The sequence below is a fragment of the Labrus mixtus genome, chromosome 2, assembly GCF_963584025.1.
Source record: "Labrus mixtus chromosome 2, fLabMix1.1, whole genome shotgun sequence".
NCBI classification, from domain to species: Eukaryota; Metazoa; Chordata; class Actinopteri; order Labriformes; family Labridae; genus Labrus; species Labrus mixtus.
Genome location: NC_083613.1, coordinates 3484321 through 3502045, shown reverse-complemented (window position 1 = coordinate 3502045; position 17725 = coordinate 3484321). Strand labels below are relative to the sequence as shown.

General features: G+C 42.0%; 2 protein-coding genes across 2 annotated transcripts; both read right to left on the bottom strand.

The window, feature by feature from the left end:
• Positions 1-84: 84 nt before the first annotated feature.
• On the bottom strand, positions 85-3402 carry cbx8b (chromobox homolog 8b). The gene is made up of 5 exons (XM_061047438.1): positions 3231-3402; positions 3085-3128; positions 2854-2919; positions 2649-2715; positions 85-1708 (listed from the first exon to the last, which is right to left on the bottom strand). The coding sequence occupies exons 1-5, from the start codon at positions 3297-3299 to the stop codon at positions 863-865; spliced, it is 1092 nt and encodes a 363-aa protein (XP_060903421.1). The 5' UTR covers positions 3300-3402; the 3' UTR covers positions 85-862.
• A 5430-nt stretch (positions 3403-8832) lies between these two features.
• On the bottom strand, positions 8833-16104 carry LOC132981216 (E3 SUMO-protein ligase CBX4-like). Its single transcript, XM_061047435.1, has 5 exons — positions 15813-16104; positions 15589-15632; positions 15018-15083; positions 12782-12848; positions 8833-11533 (listed from the first exon to the last, which is right to left on the bottom strand). Exons 1-5 carry the CDS (start codon positions 15879-15881, stop codon positions 10049-10051), a joined length of 1731 nt encoding a protein of 576 aa, XP_060903418.1. The 5' UTR covers positions 15882-16104; the 3' UTR covers positions 8833-10048.
• Between the last annotated feature and the right edge of the window lie 1621 nt (positions 16105-17725).

Sequence of the window (17725 nt, the reverse complement as noted above, 5' to 3'; positions counted from 1 at the left end):
AGCTGCTGTCTTCATTTTAAAAGGCCCACAGCAGACCGATGAAAAAGACTGATGATTAAACACTTCACACAAATAGACACAAAATGAGAATATTCAAAGGATTTATTTCAACAAAGCTACAAAGCTATTTGACACCAACTCCATTTATTAGAGCGAACTTTTTTTATGAAAATGTAAAATATAGCCTACTATGTTAATGGTGAATGCTAGAGTTATCCCAACACGGTATCCATGATGAATTTATTTATTCATTCATTCATTCTTATCTTGAGAAATGTTAAAGACGCAACAAACTCAGGAGTCCAACTCGGTCTTTGAACGCAGCAACCCAAATGGATTACTCCTTCATAATACTTTTCAATTCAAAGTGCTTGAGTCCATTCTTTAAATAATCATTCTATAATTAAACAGGGTCTCTTCAGTCTAATAGGTTCAATTTATAGATAAATATTCAACACACAGATTGAATTTCATATTCAAGCCTGGCCTCACTTCACACATACTCTTAGCATGATGAGCGCAGGCTGGAAGAGATCTGAGTGACAAAAATACATTCTAGTTAGTTGCAGTTGAAAAAATAGTTAAATTCACAAGCTCTGTACACAAAGTAGCTAAGTGCTGTAAAGAAAACGTGCAACCCATTCATGTTCAACCAATGCAAAATGTGAAATGTTTGATTTGGTCAATACAATAAACAGACGTCCCACTTTATAATATATACAGATGCACATAACATATTTAGCTTTTATACATTTCATACAAAACAGCTTTGCCTAATGATCACACTCTGTATAAACTTTGAATGATTCTGATGCAGATCAGAGAAAGCGAAGCGAAGCTTAGAGAAAATTCATTCCAGCGATCATCTTTTGTCTTTGAAGAAGCCTTTGGACGTGCTGCTCTCTTTGATAGTGACAGTCAGGAAGTTGGTGGTCACGTCGGTCACCAGAACCTTCTCCACATTACCGAGGGAGGGCTTCCACGTCACCTCATCTACTTGGTCGTCGAGCCTGGTGGGAGACGGCCTGTCTAAGAAGTAGGGCTTCTCCATCTGTGGGAGCTCCAGTGGGCGACTCGGGCTCTGGCTCATTTTGGACCGGTGCTTGAAGTGTGCAGGAGCCAGGTAGCTGGAGCTGTCCTTAGTCCCGTGTGTGTTCATGTCCACTCTGTGTGGATGCAGGCTGCGGTCGGAGTAAAACTGCTTGTGGGAACCTCCACCGGAGGCTCCTATGTTGTGTGTGTGGTGATGGTGGTGGTGATGGTGGTGTTTATGACTTTCTGGATGTCTATGGGCGACTCTGACCACCCTCATCTCCTCCACCCCCTGGTATTTTGGCACCTTGTACTGGCCCAGCTGCTCCTCTGCTCTCCCCCTGTGTGGCTCGGGGGCCAAAGGTCTGCAGCTGATGTCCTTGAAGCGGGGCTTAGGCTTCGGGCCTCTTTTTTTAGGTGCATGGAGGAGTCCGTCTGAGCTGGTTTGCTGAAGGAAGGGCTGCTGGTACTCGCGGATGCTAAGTTCTGGCGGTCGGTGACGAACACTTTCCCCACGGTTGACAGTGCTGGGAGGGAAGATGGTAGGAACAACGGCCCTCAGACCCTCTCTGGCTCTGGGGGTGACTATCAGCTCTGGGGTTGGGTAGGTGATGTGCATCCCTCGCACTGCGTCACTCCTGAACTCATAGGACTTGGCTTTAACTTTAGCCTGGGCCTAACACAAGTCAGAAAGTATGATTTTTTAAAAACTGAACAATAAAATAACTTTTTTTTTTTTAATTCTTCTGTTTTTAGACAACTACAATAAGGCCTTTTTTTAATAGAACACATTTGAAATTGTCATAGTAAGACAGCAATAACAGTGTGACAGCGAGTCAGCATGCAAAATACCAGGAACCCAAAAAAGCTTAATGGAGTTAAAGCATTATTTTAATTTATTCATTCAAATGTGTGCTTTCCATACAACCATATGTCAAAATGTCAGAGCTAAAAAAAAAAAAAGGACCTGTTGATATTTAAACACTGCACATCCATGCCTTGCATTGGGCACATAATGTATGGTGTGTGAGAAAAAAAATTAAAGGCAGCATTTTTGTTGCTGAGCATGCAAACGTTTCCTGTCAGGCCACAGAAATTATCTGGGGAAATTCCACAACATTGTTTTAGCAACAGCCATGTCAATGAGATTCTGGTATTAAGTTCAAGAGGAGCTGTCCGCCATGAAGCAATTTTCACGGTTCGTTGTCCTGAAAAGCTGAAATGTCTTGCTAACAGCATCAGACTATGAAGCTCGATTTAACAGATTTCATTCACTTCACACAGAAATCTTTGTCTTCCTGAGATCAAGCTAATTATAATTCAAGATAAATAAATACACTTTCACTTAATGAGTACAACAGGATTTAATGACTGTTTGTTAAAGGCATTTAAACCTGTCACGGTATGTCAACAGTTCCCCATTAGCTAATCCACAAACTGAGAACACAGCCATTCATCGATGCGCTCTTTTGAATGTGCACAATTAGCATCAAAACAGTGACCTGTGCATTGAGGGAAAACAGCACCTGTAAAGTTATTTTTTTTTTAGAACTTATTTAAGAGAGCAGAAAAGGCATGCAACAGGTATGAACATGTGACAACGCTGCAACATTTACCTTGAGCAGAAATGTCTTGGGTTTCGGTCCTCTCTTTTTTGGCCCATAGAGCTCCCTTTCACGCTCTCTGTGCAAAAAAAAAAAACAACAAGAAAATACGGTGACACCCATTTCCAGTGTCATGGGAGCAAAGTGCACCGAGGACACCATATATTTATTATTGTGCATGTTGACATTCACTAGATCCAGCCCAGATATATCTTACCTCTGCTCAAACGCGACGAACAGGCGGGAGTCCAGAATGTTTTCCTCTGGTTCCCAAGTGCTGTATCTGTAATGTTAAAGAAGAAGACTGAAGACACAAGCTGCAGACTCACACTGTAGCGTTAGCATTACAGCTAAAATCTCCATCGTTTTAATGTGGCTGTAGCTTTGACGAGCTAACAGTACAGACTGTGCAGAAAAACATGCAGAGACACACTGTAGCAGCACTTACTTAGGAGACCAGCCCTTCCATTTTACAAGGTATTCAATCCGACCCTGCATGTGCAGAAACAAACATTACATCATTAGCTCTCTGTGCAGCAGTAAAGCGACATTAGTGCATTATATGAAACACCCTGTGAGAAAAGGGGGCACTACCTTCCTTATCCTCCGTTTGATGATAGACTCGGCTGCGAACACCCTCTCCCCGACAGCAGACAGCTCCATGTTTACTCCACTAACGACCTCCCGTTAGCTTGCTGCACAGCTAACGCTAGCCGAGCAGATATTTTTCTCCACTCTGAATTCCCGACAGACCATAATACTCCGAACAGAATGGACGTCAGCGCAATTTTTTTTTTTTTTTACACCGTTGCTAAGGAACCGCAGTCGGTGGAACACTCTAGGAGAACGCCCATTGGCCCCGGCCGTTGCTACGTGCTGGGGTTGCTAAGTGAGGGGGAGGAGCTTGTGTGCCTGTGTGTGGATTCTTTCGGAAAGGAAGGGGAGACAGTGGCTGCTTTTTTTGTCCCCCGCCGCGGAGTGTGAATTATTTCGCGCAATTTTAACGAGATATTCAAAATGCACGTGTTGTCACAAGGCTGTAGCTATAAGTACTGCGTCAATGTCGTCAAGCAAATAATGAAACCAGGAAATAACAGTGCTACAGCGAAGGCTATATGAGACTTCGTTTTTCGCTTGTCTATCCAGCGACGCGTCTTTCTACCAAAGGTGTTAACTCCATTAGCGGCTTACTATTCCCAAACACACATAATAGTCTACGTTACAATTTCGCCTGCCTGCATTTATTTCGTTTGTTCCTGCTCTTTCGGGTCAAGCGTGGAGGATCATTTCGCGTTTTATTCTGTCAGGCGAAACCACTGGCCTACACTTTAGTTTTCTTGTCGTCAATCTAAACGGGCTTTGTCGGGTTTAGGCCTTTACTTTCAAGTCACGTTTTAAGACAAACTTATACATTTGTTACCAATCTTAGGCTACTGATTGTAGTTCAAAACATACCCGCCTCTGGCTTTACATTTACATTTAGGCTATGGCCTAATATTTATTAATAGCCTTTATTGTGGTAATTATTTGGTCATAGCAAAAAAAGAAAAGCAAAAATGACATCAAGTGCACACATCGACACCAGCGGTCAGGAAATGTGTCATAATAATAAGCTTCCACTTCCCTCTCTGTAGAGATGACAAAACAGGTGATGTCTAAAACAACTAAATAGTTCTGGCTCCCGTGGTCCAGTTCTTTTAAACCACGACGAGCTCAGAAAGAGAGCCAGAGAATGATCTCAAATAATAAATGGATCAGATCTGCAGTCCCGTCTGCAGGCAGGAGCCTAAATACTTTTTAGAAGAAAGAAAAAGCCTACATGAATAAAACAAGTAGGCCTAATTATATTGAGGCATACTTTGAATGAAAACCAATAATAATAATAACATAACAATAATAGCCCTTATAATAATTTCGTTGCATGGGAAGAATCAACACTATTAAATATATGTTTTGCCTTATTAGTTTTTCAAAATAATTAACAAATGGTAGACTGTTAGTTGTCTTTGAAAAAATAAATTGCCAATCTTCGTTTAACCTGGAATCTTTTTTTTTTTTTTTATCCATCTACTTGATTTGAATAAAACGGAAGGAAACAGCATAATGCGAATTTCCCTCCCAATATAAACATGTTTTTATTTTTGATTGTTCTCAGTCTTCTGGAAGCGAGTGTCGTATAATTTAAATTTTATGAATCGATATTCAGGTGGGAAAAAAATATAAACTCAGTAGGCCTATAAATAACGCAGTAGTTGGATTAATAAACAAAATCAAGCCATGAAAGATCAACGTTTGAAATCTGTCTCTTTAAATATCATAGGCCTACTTTCATTTTTTTTTTTTAGATTTCTAAAAGACAAACTGCGACATCATGTTAGACACAGTCACTTACAGAGCATACAGCCTTTTATTTCTGAAATCATCATGTCGTCACGATCATACAATATTTTTTCGTCTTTTTTCAGTAGGCCCAAACGACAAAACTTTAGCCATGAAACTAGAGATGGTGATTATACACCTAAAATATTATCAACGTTGACCTTCCTAAAATGACTCATACCGAGAAACTTGAGGAAGTGGAGCTTCAGGGCCTACGTGTTCATTTATCACTCGAGCCCACAGCATCGGAATTAGGCCTATAATAACAAAACCAAAAACTCTGATGTGACAATGAAGGGTCAGTGATATAGACTACACTGATCACTGACATATTTCTATTCACCTACAACACAATATTGTCCTTATAGCTCATAGCCTGGTGAAAGTTAGTCAGATGCAGAGTTGATTAATTGGATTGAGTCAATGGCACAAATACGCTGACGCCAAAACTAGAATTCAACCTAGGCTATATTTTATCAATGTTTTTATTTCTAATCAATGAAAATTAATAAATAAACAAATAGCCTACATTTACGGAAAAGCGGCAGTTTATAAAATCTTTCAGAATGAAGAGGAGGACGGTGTCACACTCTTTGCTGTTTTATGCGTAAAGCCCTCACAATATAGCCAAACTGAGGATGTCAGCAAAAAAAAAAACCCATTAACTACTGTACTTAATTAGCGGAAGGGAAGGTCATGGAAAAGAGTGATTCCACCAAAAAACAATTTTAGTTTTTGGAAGGTGTCCACATTCGATAAAGATCCAGAATCCTTTAATTGAGTCTTTTCAGGGTGACGTGTTTTCCATGTGAAGGACGCCGTCGGTCTTAAATGATCTAGTTTCTCATTACAATCCTTTTTCCTGTCCATGTCGTTTTCTGCGCTGCTAAAACGCACTGTACAGACAGAAAGGGAAAAACAGGCGCGCCTCAAACTCTGGATGCGATTGGTCTCGGCGCGTCTGCAGTGCAGCAGCGCCTCCGCCGTTTAAACACTATTGGTTGGCTTGTATCCGGGCAAGACGTGGATTCCTGTATTAACCTGAAACCCATCGTCACGCCATAAAGACGCTGATATCTCACTTACATGTATATGGACGGACAAAGACAGAATCAGTTTGTGTTATTCGTCCCCTTTAGATCAGATATTTTGTTGAGACAGGTGCGACGATAAATCGAAAAAGTCGTGCCGAACGTTATGTGAATCAAACTAAACAGACATTAATGATGCTTCCTTAGATAAAAAAGATAACAAATCTTAAAGATAAAAATCTTTTTAAAAAAATGAATGGAGAGTTGAGGACACGTCAGATTCACAGGTTATAAACACACAATTTGTTTGTTTTCTTCATTATTTTGCATTCGGGTTCACACGGAAGAGTTTCCTTAAACTCAAAATGTTCTTTGCTAATTTAATGACCAGGTTGGCAGCAAATCCTCAGAGTAACTCTCTTTCAAAAGCATTAGAAACACAGGCTATAATACAAAGAGGATGAACATCAGCATGTGCAGACAGGTTGTCTTCAATACTGAAGCGCACACAGGTCTGAGTTTTACATCACACCAACATCTGTCTTTATTTTAATTTCTGTTTTGATGTGCTCAGTTTGAGCGCTGCACGGTTTGTCTGTTGCTCTGAAGCATTTCCAAACGGAAGAGCCAGCACCCCAAAATATAGACTCCCTACATTCAACTGGATATTTTACTCCACACCGGAATGATTGCTCACATCCTGCTTTCTACACAAGAATTAATCTTCCAAGTTGGAGTTTTCCTCCAGAAAAAAACAACAATAAAAGCGAGTTGGCCTATAGATGTGTAAAAAAAATGTAGAATTAAAGGTAAAGAAGGTGAAGAAGCAACACTTCACTGCTGAGATAACAGCATTTTACATCTCACTTAAACATTCAAGAATCTGCAAGAACATTTGGTTGTGGGGTTGAGATACCTGTTGGTTGGTCACTTTCAATTAAACATTCACAATCTGACATAATGCGTCCAAACTGCTTTCCTGTTTTTAATTTATCACCGAGTTATTCACGAGGCTGCACATTTACAGAGCAAAAGAGTGTGTTTGTTATAATGCAAAGATCTGGAGACAAAGCAAGAAGATGAGTGTGAAATGCATGTTCAGGGTTGATGATGGAGATTCTTCTTATTTATCTGGTTAATACAGCTGAGCTGACATTTCTGTGTAGGCTCTTCTGACCATTTATTGAGAGTGAAATTGAAGGAATGGGTAAGTGCTCTTTATTAACAAGGCATTGAACGCATGTTTTTTCTGGTTGTAACTGTTTAAGCCTCTGTTTATAGGCAAGTCAAATGCTTGATTTAGAAATCTGTGAAGCCCTCCACCAGCACCAAATAGAGGGGATCAATCTTTATGTCTCTACCACTTCCTGTGTAAATCTGCTGTTTGGAAATCTATTGCACATGTAGAGATCATTTAGGCTGCGGGCCTAACTCAGTCATGCATGCAGAAATTCTGTAGGAGCAGGCGGGAGGCAGGAGGATGAGGAGAAGAGGAGGGTGGATCATCATCATGAAGACGCTGTTGTTGTAAACACAAGCCAAGGCTACTTCTTTTATTTTGGCCTATCGAAAAAAAAAACCCCACTGTGTCGGAGCGTTGCTTGTTATTTTTTAATAACACGGGAAGAAAAACAAGTCATCTGAGACTTGCAGGGAGTGACGTGGAGTAAATCCTGCGGGGGAATTTCCGCGCTGCAGCTTCTCTGGTGAAACCTTGTTGCAGTTATTTGTCGGCTGCTGCAGCAGCTGCGAGGCGTTTCTCAGAGACACAGAGTGAACAGAAAGTGGATGGAGAGCAGGGAGGACAGCCATTTTCTTTGTCGTTGCTCACATTAACGAGAGCAGAAAAGCGGGTTTTTTATTGGCAGGCTGCTGCAACCGAGGAAATGGACGAGAGCTGCTTCCCCGGCGTCGGATTCCATACGTGATGCGTTCACAGCGTCGGAAAAGGCGGATATCATTCATTAGCCCTCACGTTTACAATCATTGTAAAATAAAGCTGCTCCTTTGCACAGTTTTTCATTTTGAACGCCCTCAATTTCTTCTGAGAAACAGCGGCTCATAGGCTACACAATCACACGTTAAAGCTGAACCTGCAGGTTGAATCCCCGCTGTGTCTCTCTCAGCATGACAGCAGAATATATCCAACACACATCTGACATGGACAGCTGTTCAGGTCAAAGTTATGAGCTTTGAAAGACTTACTAAGATATCGTCTTCCAAAACTGTGCGGGTTAAGAGAGTTGATGATGAAGCGTCTAATTTAACGACAATCATCTCCACATTCTCTTTCTCTTTCTCTAATCAAAAACAGGCTTTTTTTTTCATAGCCTATGGCCTCTTGTCAAAACGACCAGCTGTTCCAATTGACACAGTCTTCTTATTGTAGAATTTAACAGCAACATGCCATTTATAAACTTTGAATTTGTTGTGAATCTTTAAAAAGAATGAAAATGTTTTCCTCTCCATGCCTTAGCTCTGCAGTAGCAACAGAATGAGGCAAATAAGAGTCCATCTTTAAACATGTAGGCTTTGTAGGAATCCACACAGCCCGCTGTCTACACACACACACAACCACACACACAACCACACACACACTCAGAAATAGCCTAGAGCCATGTACAGGTTCACAAATAGCAACAGTTTGCGGTTTTAAAAAGCACAATTGTGGCCTTGTTAAAACGTGATTCTCAAGGCCAAGGTCACATGATGAGAACAGTACGATTTTTTTTTTTTATGTGTAAGAACATGTCAGTAGAAAAAGAAAAGCACACCACACAAGTCCATTAAACACTAGCAAATATGTTTATTATTCCAAAACGTATCATTGAAAGCCTTCATTTCTTTCAGGTCTGCACACAAAAACATGAAAAGTGCATCTGATCTCACAGAGCAGTTAAACGCAGCTTGGATCACAGAGTGTTGGGAGGGGGTTTCTAACTAAAAGAGAACTGATTAGTATGTAACAAGGGTACAGATCTGTTTATGACAAGAATTTGTGCTTTTTGTACCTTTAAGTGACTCAAAATGTGACAATTACAAGCAAAACTCAATTCCTTGCGTGATGGCAAACATGTCAAGACGCCAGAGAATAGAAACATGAAATTCTGAATCCTGAAGCCCCCAATTGTTGGAACAGACCTGTTAGGACACACAGCTCAACTTGCAGTGTTACAATACTATGGGAAACATAAAGTTTAGTCACTGCATGGTGTCAAAACTTAGAATAAAGTCACAAGGTTGTAGTTTGACTGTTAGAACAGAGTTCACTTGTGCTCAGGATCAGCTGCTAAGTAGCATGACTCAAAAACACCTTTTCTCCAGTCAGAGCAGACATCAAACTTTAACCATAAAACAATCTTTCATTCACAAATCAGAACATTTTCTCTTTTTTTAACAATGCAGATCACATTGAGAGTGACAGAGAGGCGCTTCATTTTTCTTTATCCGCATGTTTAAGCATGCCTAATGGCACAATCTGTCCCAGCAGCAATCACCCTTGATGAAATCTTGTCCATCTGTTCTCACACACTCGTGCTCGCACACACAAACAAACCCATTCACGCACACACACACACACACACACACACACTGACATACACAGTGTAATTTACCATGTTTCAATATAATTTGTCTTTCATACAAAACTCTCCATAAAGCCTATTTGTTGAACATTATCTGAGATGCAGACAGTTGAGTGTACAATCAAATTACATCCATAGAAAAGGAAAAGGATTAAGTGCATCTCCAATAGAAGTTCTGGCATTTATTTGACCTAATTAGTATTTTTTAAACTAAGCTGTAATTAGATACTGCATGTAATTAAAATCTCCAGAAATAGCAACAGGTAGAGCTGCAAATAACGCAATAGAGGATCTTTTTTTTTTTTAAATCCAAACTATAGAAAAGAAAACATCAAGGTTCCATTTGTACATTCAATCATCTGAAAATACAAATATATCTCATTTACATTTATACAGTTACACAGTTTACCCAGTCCAGTTACACAGCGATGTATTCCTTAAAGGTGACTGTGAGGCAGTTTGTAGTGATGTCAGTGATCACTATATTTCCCAGGAACGGCTTGAAAGAGGGAAAAGAATCGTCTGTTTTCTTTTCATGGTGAGTCACAGACAACAAGTTGACCTTTTCTTCTCCTGTAGCATTTTCTGTTTCAGTTTGATGCTCAGTTTCTGTCTGTGCCACATGTGTCATGGCTTGTGTGTCTGTTTCTTCCCGTGTAGAAGTTTCAGTGTGTGTAACAGTTTCAGTCTGCTTGTGTGTCTCAGCCCGAGTCGGGCAATGCCTGGACTTTACAATGCTCAAGTCCATAGGCTCCTCCTGGTCCGTGTACTCACAGACTGGCAGTCCAATGGGACTCTGGTGTCCGTTTTGGTCCACGCTGACACTCCGGGCAGGAGAAGATACCGGGTGAGGTGTGCTGATACTCCTGGTGCTGAAAAACCTTTTACTGCTCCCGTGCTCCTCAGAGTCAGAGTCAGAAAAGTGCCGCTTCAGTCCCTGAAATCTACCTTGGCTTCCTTGTATATCCGCTGAGGGGGGAACTCCCCCGTCCAGAGGCAGGGGGAGCAGATTAGATTTGGTTGTCAATTGTAAAGGCTGATCCTTCGGAAGCTGCCCCTGACCCCTGACCTCGACATGTTTATCCCGTTCCGTCACAGTCGGCTCAGTTTTTGGGGACTGCTCTTTCTCCCGGGGGCGATCTCGGCTGAATCCAGAAGTGAGAACGGTCGATTTGTCTTTGAGCTTTTTTGCAAATCCGTTCATGAGGCCGAGCTTCTTGACGAGTCTCATCTTCTCCAGATGCTCCTCCGCGCTGCTGTCGGTTCTCTGCAGGTGTTTCTCAGCGCTCCCTGAATCCCCGTTTTTAATCTTGGTCGCCTTCATCCCGTTCTCCATGTACTTACTCATGACTATCACGATCCGCCCGTTCTTGTTTTTGTTTTTCACAATCTTCAGCTTGCTGCTGCTGACCCCGTTCGACTGTGTTACAGCGTCCTCTTTAGGTTTGACCCTCTCTGGCTCTCCATTCAGGTCCGCTGGAAGCTTCTTCAGCTCCATGGTGATATCCTTGACTTTGGTGAGGCAGCCTGAGTCTTTGTCCCGCACCCACTTCTGCTGCAACACTGGGGGAAGGTTGTACCCCTTGTTAGCCAGCTCCGGAGCTTTCACCTCTTTGGGTTTAGCGAACATGGGCTCGTGCACCTTGAGGTCCGGCTGGTAGTGGTGGTGCTTCTTGCTGTTGAGCTGATAGTAGAACTTCTTCCCGGTGGCCTGCTGCTGCTGCTCGGCCTCGCGCTCCCGACACAGCGGCTGGTACTGGTGGTGCTTCTTGCTGTTCAGCTGGTATTGCTGACTCTGTGGGCGGAGCATCTGGATGGGGCCGGTCTTCTTACAGCTGTCATCGTCCAGGGTCGCCCCGTGGAGGTCTGCCAAAATACTGGATCTCCGTGCAAAGGATGGGACCTGTGGAGAAAAATCAGTGATTTGTGTTATTAATAGAGCACTACAAATATATACAGCTCCAAGGATTCAAATGAAGAATAGTTTTTACAGAAGTCCCTCACAGAAGGACTCTGATTAATGCTACAACCGTCTACAGCATCTATACATGTGTCTGTATCAGGCTGTGGTTCACTGTGCCTGGAATGTGTGAAGAGGCTCTTCTGAGGCCCCCGATGTGCAACACAGTTTATTTCAGGGGCCCCTCGTCCATGTTCACACAGCCCTCCTACAGCTCCTGTGCATCTCTTTCAGCCACCGGCCTTGGCCGTCAGAGTGACATTTCAAAGTGTCTCCTGTGGCTGTGACCTCAGCTCAGAGGAATGTCACTGGCTGCTCGGTGTCCCGTCATTGACTTTATCCCATGTGTTACCACCAACACCCTCCTGAGAGGAACAAAAACTCTCCCCTGAGGGGCTCCTCACGGCCCTTTTGGACGGCTGATTGATGTGCTTAATGTACAATTCACAGTCATTCAGATACAACTGTTAGGTCAGACAGGTGGTCACTATAACATTAAACAGCGATAATAGTATATGTGTCAACTGTTTCATCTAAAGCATGCCAACAACTGATTTTACACATAAAGATCAGTTATCCTCTCTCGTCTACTTAAATGTTTTATAATGAGCATACTTCATTGTGTGGCTCTGATGGAGGGAGTCTTATAATTATGAGAAGATAACCCCCAGGAGCTTTAAATTCACAACAGGAAGCCTGCATTACACACTGATGTATTGAGTTAAAGGCATGTTTGTCAGTCAAGGAGTTTTAACAAATGATGCTTTAGAGTTTCATCATAGGAAAGTGTGTTTAGAAATAAGGATATCTGAACTATGTTATAAAAATCTCTCTTATATGAATCCAATAACGTTATGGAAGTGGATTAGTTGATTCTACAAATCTTCTCTATACCAGAAATGCCATATCTTGTCAATAGTGCTTAAAAAAAATCAAAGTTACTTATCATTTTTGAGGCAAAGTTTTTGGTTTTTAATGTCCAGATGTCCTCTTCCACAAATGGAACAAATACAACCATGCAGCATGTTGCTGTCTTTTCCATTTGGGTAATATTAAATCACATTAGTTTCTTTGGTTATATTTATAAAAGCATACATCCCTTCTTGGTATTTGAAAGATAATTTGTGCATTTTAATGGATTTTTAAGCGTTGCAGCAAGTCATCATTTCATTCACTGAGACACTTTCTCACCTGAACCAGGAGGTGCTTGGGCTTTGGTCCTCTCTTGCGATATCCCATCAGCTGTTCTTGACGTTCCCTGTTGGAGAGGAAAACAGCAGCCAATCAGTAAAACCATCTCCCAGAGATGAGTTGCCGTTGCATGGCAACACAGCGTCACGGGTGTCCTCCTCAGGCTCAATTAGACAACACTGAGCCTGTTACAGGTTGGAGTTACACTTTCAGACCAACTGTTTCTGTCTTTTCACAGTAACCTATAGACTTTCTTTATACCTCAGCACACTTGTGCTGAACTACTGGAGAGGACTCTACTAAGAAAAGGGTAGAGTGGCTTCAACCGAGGGTCTTAAATAACACTTATGTAATGTCTCATATCCACAGTAGAAGATAAAGGCCAACTCATTTTCTGACTTTCCATAGCTCTCCTGAGTCTCCATGCATGTTTCTCCAAGGCAGTAACTCAATACCACAGACAGAAGTGATGTCAGTCCCCTCCCCCACCCTCCTCCCTCACATCTAATTACAATGACGACTCAGTGTATTTTCATAGCCTGGAATTCAGACGATTTGGCTCCCCAGAGAGACACGCAATTAGTTTCAATAAAATCTCTCCTCTTTAGAGAGGGAGAGGTAATTGCAAAAACAGACACAGAGTGATGTCGATGTTTTGCTTTAACGTGTGACCTGCGCCCTGAAAGGTTGCTGTAAGCGAAAAGCTGAGGGAGGCTATGGGAGGAAAGCCAGTGACAGTTTAACATGCCATGCCTGGAAGAAATTCAATTACACTGTCCTTCATATGGAGCTCGCTGCTCAGTCACTCAACAGACTATTTAGCAATTAGCCAAGTGGCTAATTCCACCATGGTAGCCTAACACTGAGTTCATTACTGAAAAAAACACACGAGTCATTCAAGCTCAAATGTTAGATGGTGTATGCAGCTCTGCTTTTAAACAAGTTACTGTTCCTTTAATCCTCATTTCCTCTTGAGTTTCCACTTTACCATAAACAGATTAAAACAACAACATGTGCACCATCATTTAGAGTCCCCCTCCACTTAAAATGTGTTTTATTTATTGTTGGTTCACCATCTCTGTCCAACACACACACAGTGAGGATGACATGTCAACTGAAAATGTAATCACACAGATCAAGTATTTTTCAACGAGGGACAATAAGTAGATTAAGTTCTGATCCTTTTCAACTCACTACAACTACATCACTTTATTCTATCCTTTCTATTTCAGTATTCATACAGTTCTGGTTACTTTATTCCTGATGTTTCTTATCCATCATTGCACTACGGTCACTTTATTTATCTCATTTTTACCTTTACAGTTATATTGTATATATTAGTTCTGTTGTTCCATTATTCACCGTGCACCTTAATAACTTATCATTTAGTATTTGCCTACTTGCACATAGCTCTGTATATATATATTTATTTCTCGTTTACTGCACATAGTTATGGTTACATCTGTTTACATCTGTTAGTCCGATCACTGTCCACTTATATATATTTTGTATTTTGAAGTTAAGTTTAAGCTTTAAGCTGTATTTAAATTGACACTTTATATTTAGGTTAAAATGTTTCGTCTACCTGCTCTGTTGTTAATTTACTGCTCTGTGTGCCTTTGAATTGCCCCCCGGGAATTGAATTGAACTCATCAATGTAACAATAGGTCAAACGAGTAATCATGTGAGATCATTCAAATTCATGTAGTTGTCATATTTTTTCCAAACATTTATGTAGGGGTTCTGAAAATAGCTGTGCGAGTCTGAAACTCTGGAGGAAACCCCCTTTGAGTTTCGAAATTAACAAATAGTCAACCAGAATTTTTGTGTTTTAGCTTTGTCATTTATCCCATCCACAAAGACTTTGTTCATCTGTCACACTTCCTGTTGAAGACACTCCGGTGCATCTGGTGGGACTGCAGGTAGTGTGATAACCTGATGCTGACACTTAAAGAACTATCAGGTGACAAAAACCAGAAGCAGCAAAGCACCACACTCTAGTTTACCCCTAAACTGACCCCTCTGGTGACACTAATGTTAATCCTAATCCAAACCCCCCCAAGGCACTGAATATGTGCACCGTTTATTGTGTAGAAAGTTACATCCTGATTGTGTCACTTGTGGTAGTTCCTGATGACAAACATGTGATTCTGCTTCATTCATGTAGATGAGTCACAGGCAGTTTTCTATGTGTGTGTTTTTTCTAAATGATGGGTTTATCAGACTCTTCATTTACCTGTCTTGGAATGCATCAAGCAGCCTCGGGTCCAGGATGTTTTCCTCTGGTTCCCACGTGTTGTATCTGTGCAGAGAGTGGACAGACAAATCCATTTATTTGGTTGAGGGAGAAATGTCACTTCTACAGCAAAACAAACCCTACAGTGACACAAAACAGTCCCTGACTTATGAATCGTGGTAACGCTTATTTATAGGCATGTACAAGTGTAAACAACATGCTGAGACACTTGCACTCCCTGTGGATGCACGTGTAATAACTCTTGAGTAACTTTTACGCACGGCTGCAGGGGGGGGGGGGGGGGGGGGGGACAGGGACATAACGGCTCAGCTTCCACTCAACTGCAGATATATTGGTATTTCTAAAAACACCGGGTGTTTAGACATGCCTTCTTTAATTGGCACACTGGGGATTGCATACATTGTAAAACCACAACCAGCATCGAGGGCAAAGCCTGAAGCGTTTAAGCGCAACCGCCCAATTGCGCGCCCACGCCCGCACGGATTCACACAGTGACAGATACACGCAGGAGTGTTATCATTGTGAGGAAATATTAGAGAAATTAACTTACTTTGGAGACCATCCTCGCCACTTGACCAGATACTCAACCCTCCCCTGTGAAGGGAGAGAAACGGGAAATCAGCGTAACGTTACTTTACGCATCAATCGCACTCTGCATTGCACCGTCATGTTAGAACACACGTAATGAAAACAAAACATCAAGTCAGAAAGAAGAGGAAGAGACCTCATATGTGCATATGTGTGAAAATGTCCTTCAGTGCTCTTGTGACAAACCTTTCTGCTGCGCTTCTTCTCGATGCTCTCCACCGCAAAGACGTGCTCTCCCGCGGCGGGCAGCTCCATTTTCCTATGCAAGAAGCAGAATCTCCTCTGTGTTTTTTTTTTTGCCCCTTTGTTTTTTGGTATCCGACACCTTGTCTCTGCTTTCAGTTCGTTTTACTTGCTGCTCCTTTGCTGTGAAATCCAAGTACCCCCCCTCCTCTTCCTCGTATTCAGACTGCGTCTCTTCCCTCGCTTTCCCTCTGAGAGACTCGTTCTGCAGGCGACTTCAAGCTGCAGCTAGAAAACACTTCATGCAAATAGCCGTTGGCGTGACGTCAGAAGAGGGGGCGGTAATAAGGGGCGGGGGTTGTTCCCCGTGCTGCGTTCAGGGGCTGCCCAGAAATGTGTAATCACGACTTTGATAGCATGTGAACAGTAGCCTCTTGATGAGTGCTGTAAAAAGTCATACTGCTGGTGAAGTCAGCTTTCTTTTAAACGTGATGGGTGAGAAATGTAAGGCATGGAAACAGAGTGCTCCAACCCACTCAAGTAATTAACGCTGGTGCAGCTCACTCCAGCTATTATACAACATTCTTTGTAGAGGTGTGGAGAAGCCTATTAGCATTAAATGAAGCCTTTACGTATGATTCATTTAACATTTGAAGAACACATTTAAAGGAATCAATTAACAGGCTAAACACTGCACATTTCCACTTTATATCTATCTAGCGACACAACAACACAGGTATAGCCTCCATCACTTTTACAGGCAGTATTTAATCCGAGACAGGGTGTTCGGAAAGTCCAAAAAAGCACAAGGATTTAGAGTTTTTACATTCTAGTGATTTGACTCGCTCTTCCCTCTCTGGTCTGAGAAGAACTTTGTCATGATGTGAAGCAAATTTGATTAAAAAAAAAAAAAAAAAAAACAATGCCAAGGGAAACTGCACACAAGATAATAATCGTATATTATGGGCCAACTCTTCCCTTTATAAAAATGTCCAACAACAAAATAAGTGCTACCAAATGAATATTTGGCCGCGGTTCTCTAGATTACGACTCTAGATGAGACGGTGAAGGCATCACGTCTCCCTGCGATGTCGCTGCATGTGAAGCGAGATCGAACCGCAATACGGTGCCATGTAGAAAAAGAGCTTATTTTTTTAAACTCTAAACCACGATGGACTGAAATACAACTGAATGAATGCAACCTGCCAAAGCCCTTCGTTTAATGAAATGTATGTTCAGTCCAAACTCGTCTTTAGACCGGGTTAGTAGGCTATGCGAGATTCTGCTGAGTGCGTCCTCTCAGTATAGGCTACCACCCACAGAGATATCCAAAATGTTACGAGCTGAGACACATGATTCTGTTTGGTTCACTTTTTTAATTCTAACATAATAGAAATCATTTCAAACGTATTTTTCCGCCTAAAAAACTCTCGATGGGCCCGAACAGCGTCAAGGCCAGAGAGCCTGTTCGACATTGATTTATCACCTCCACCAGATCAAGGCCTCTTCTAGTACCGATGATCCCAGTGAAATAAGAAAACAGTCTCATCCGATGCTGCATTATGATGATAATATGGATCTGTCTGTGCAGAGATCGCCGCTGTTACTGCGCATTACACTGAACAGATCCACATATCCTCTCTTGAGTCAAGGTCACACAATGAGATGACATTTCGGATGGCACCGTGTCGTGGGGATTTTCTGCAGGGATTTTCCGCGGAGTTAAAAAAGATATAGCCCCCAGGTTGTGTGGCAGCCGATGTAGGTCAGCATCCTCAAACCACGCCGGCTTTAAAGTCCAGCGGGGTTATTTCTGTGTGCGCACAGCCCCGACAGGACAGGCACCAGCCGGTTCCGTTATCACCTTGGCATGGAGAGCGCATGCAGACATGACTCCCTGTATGATGGACGTTTAA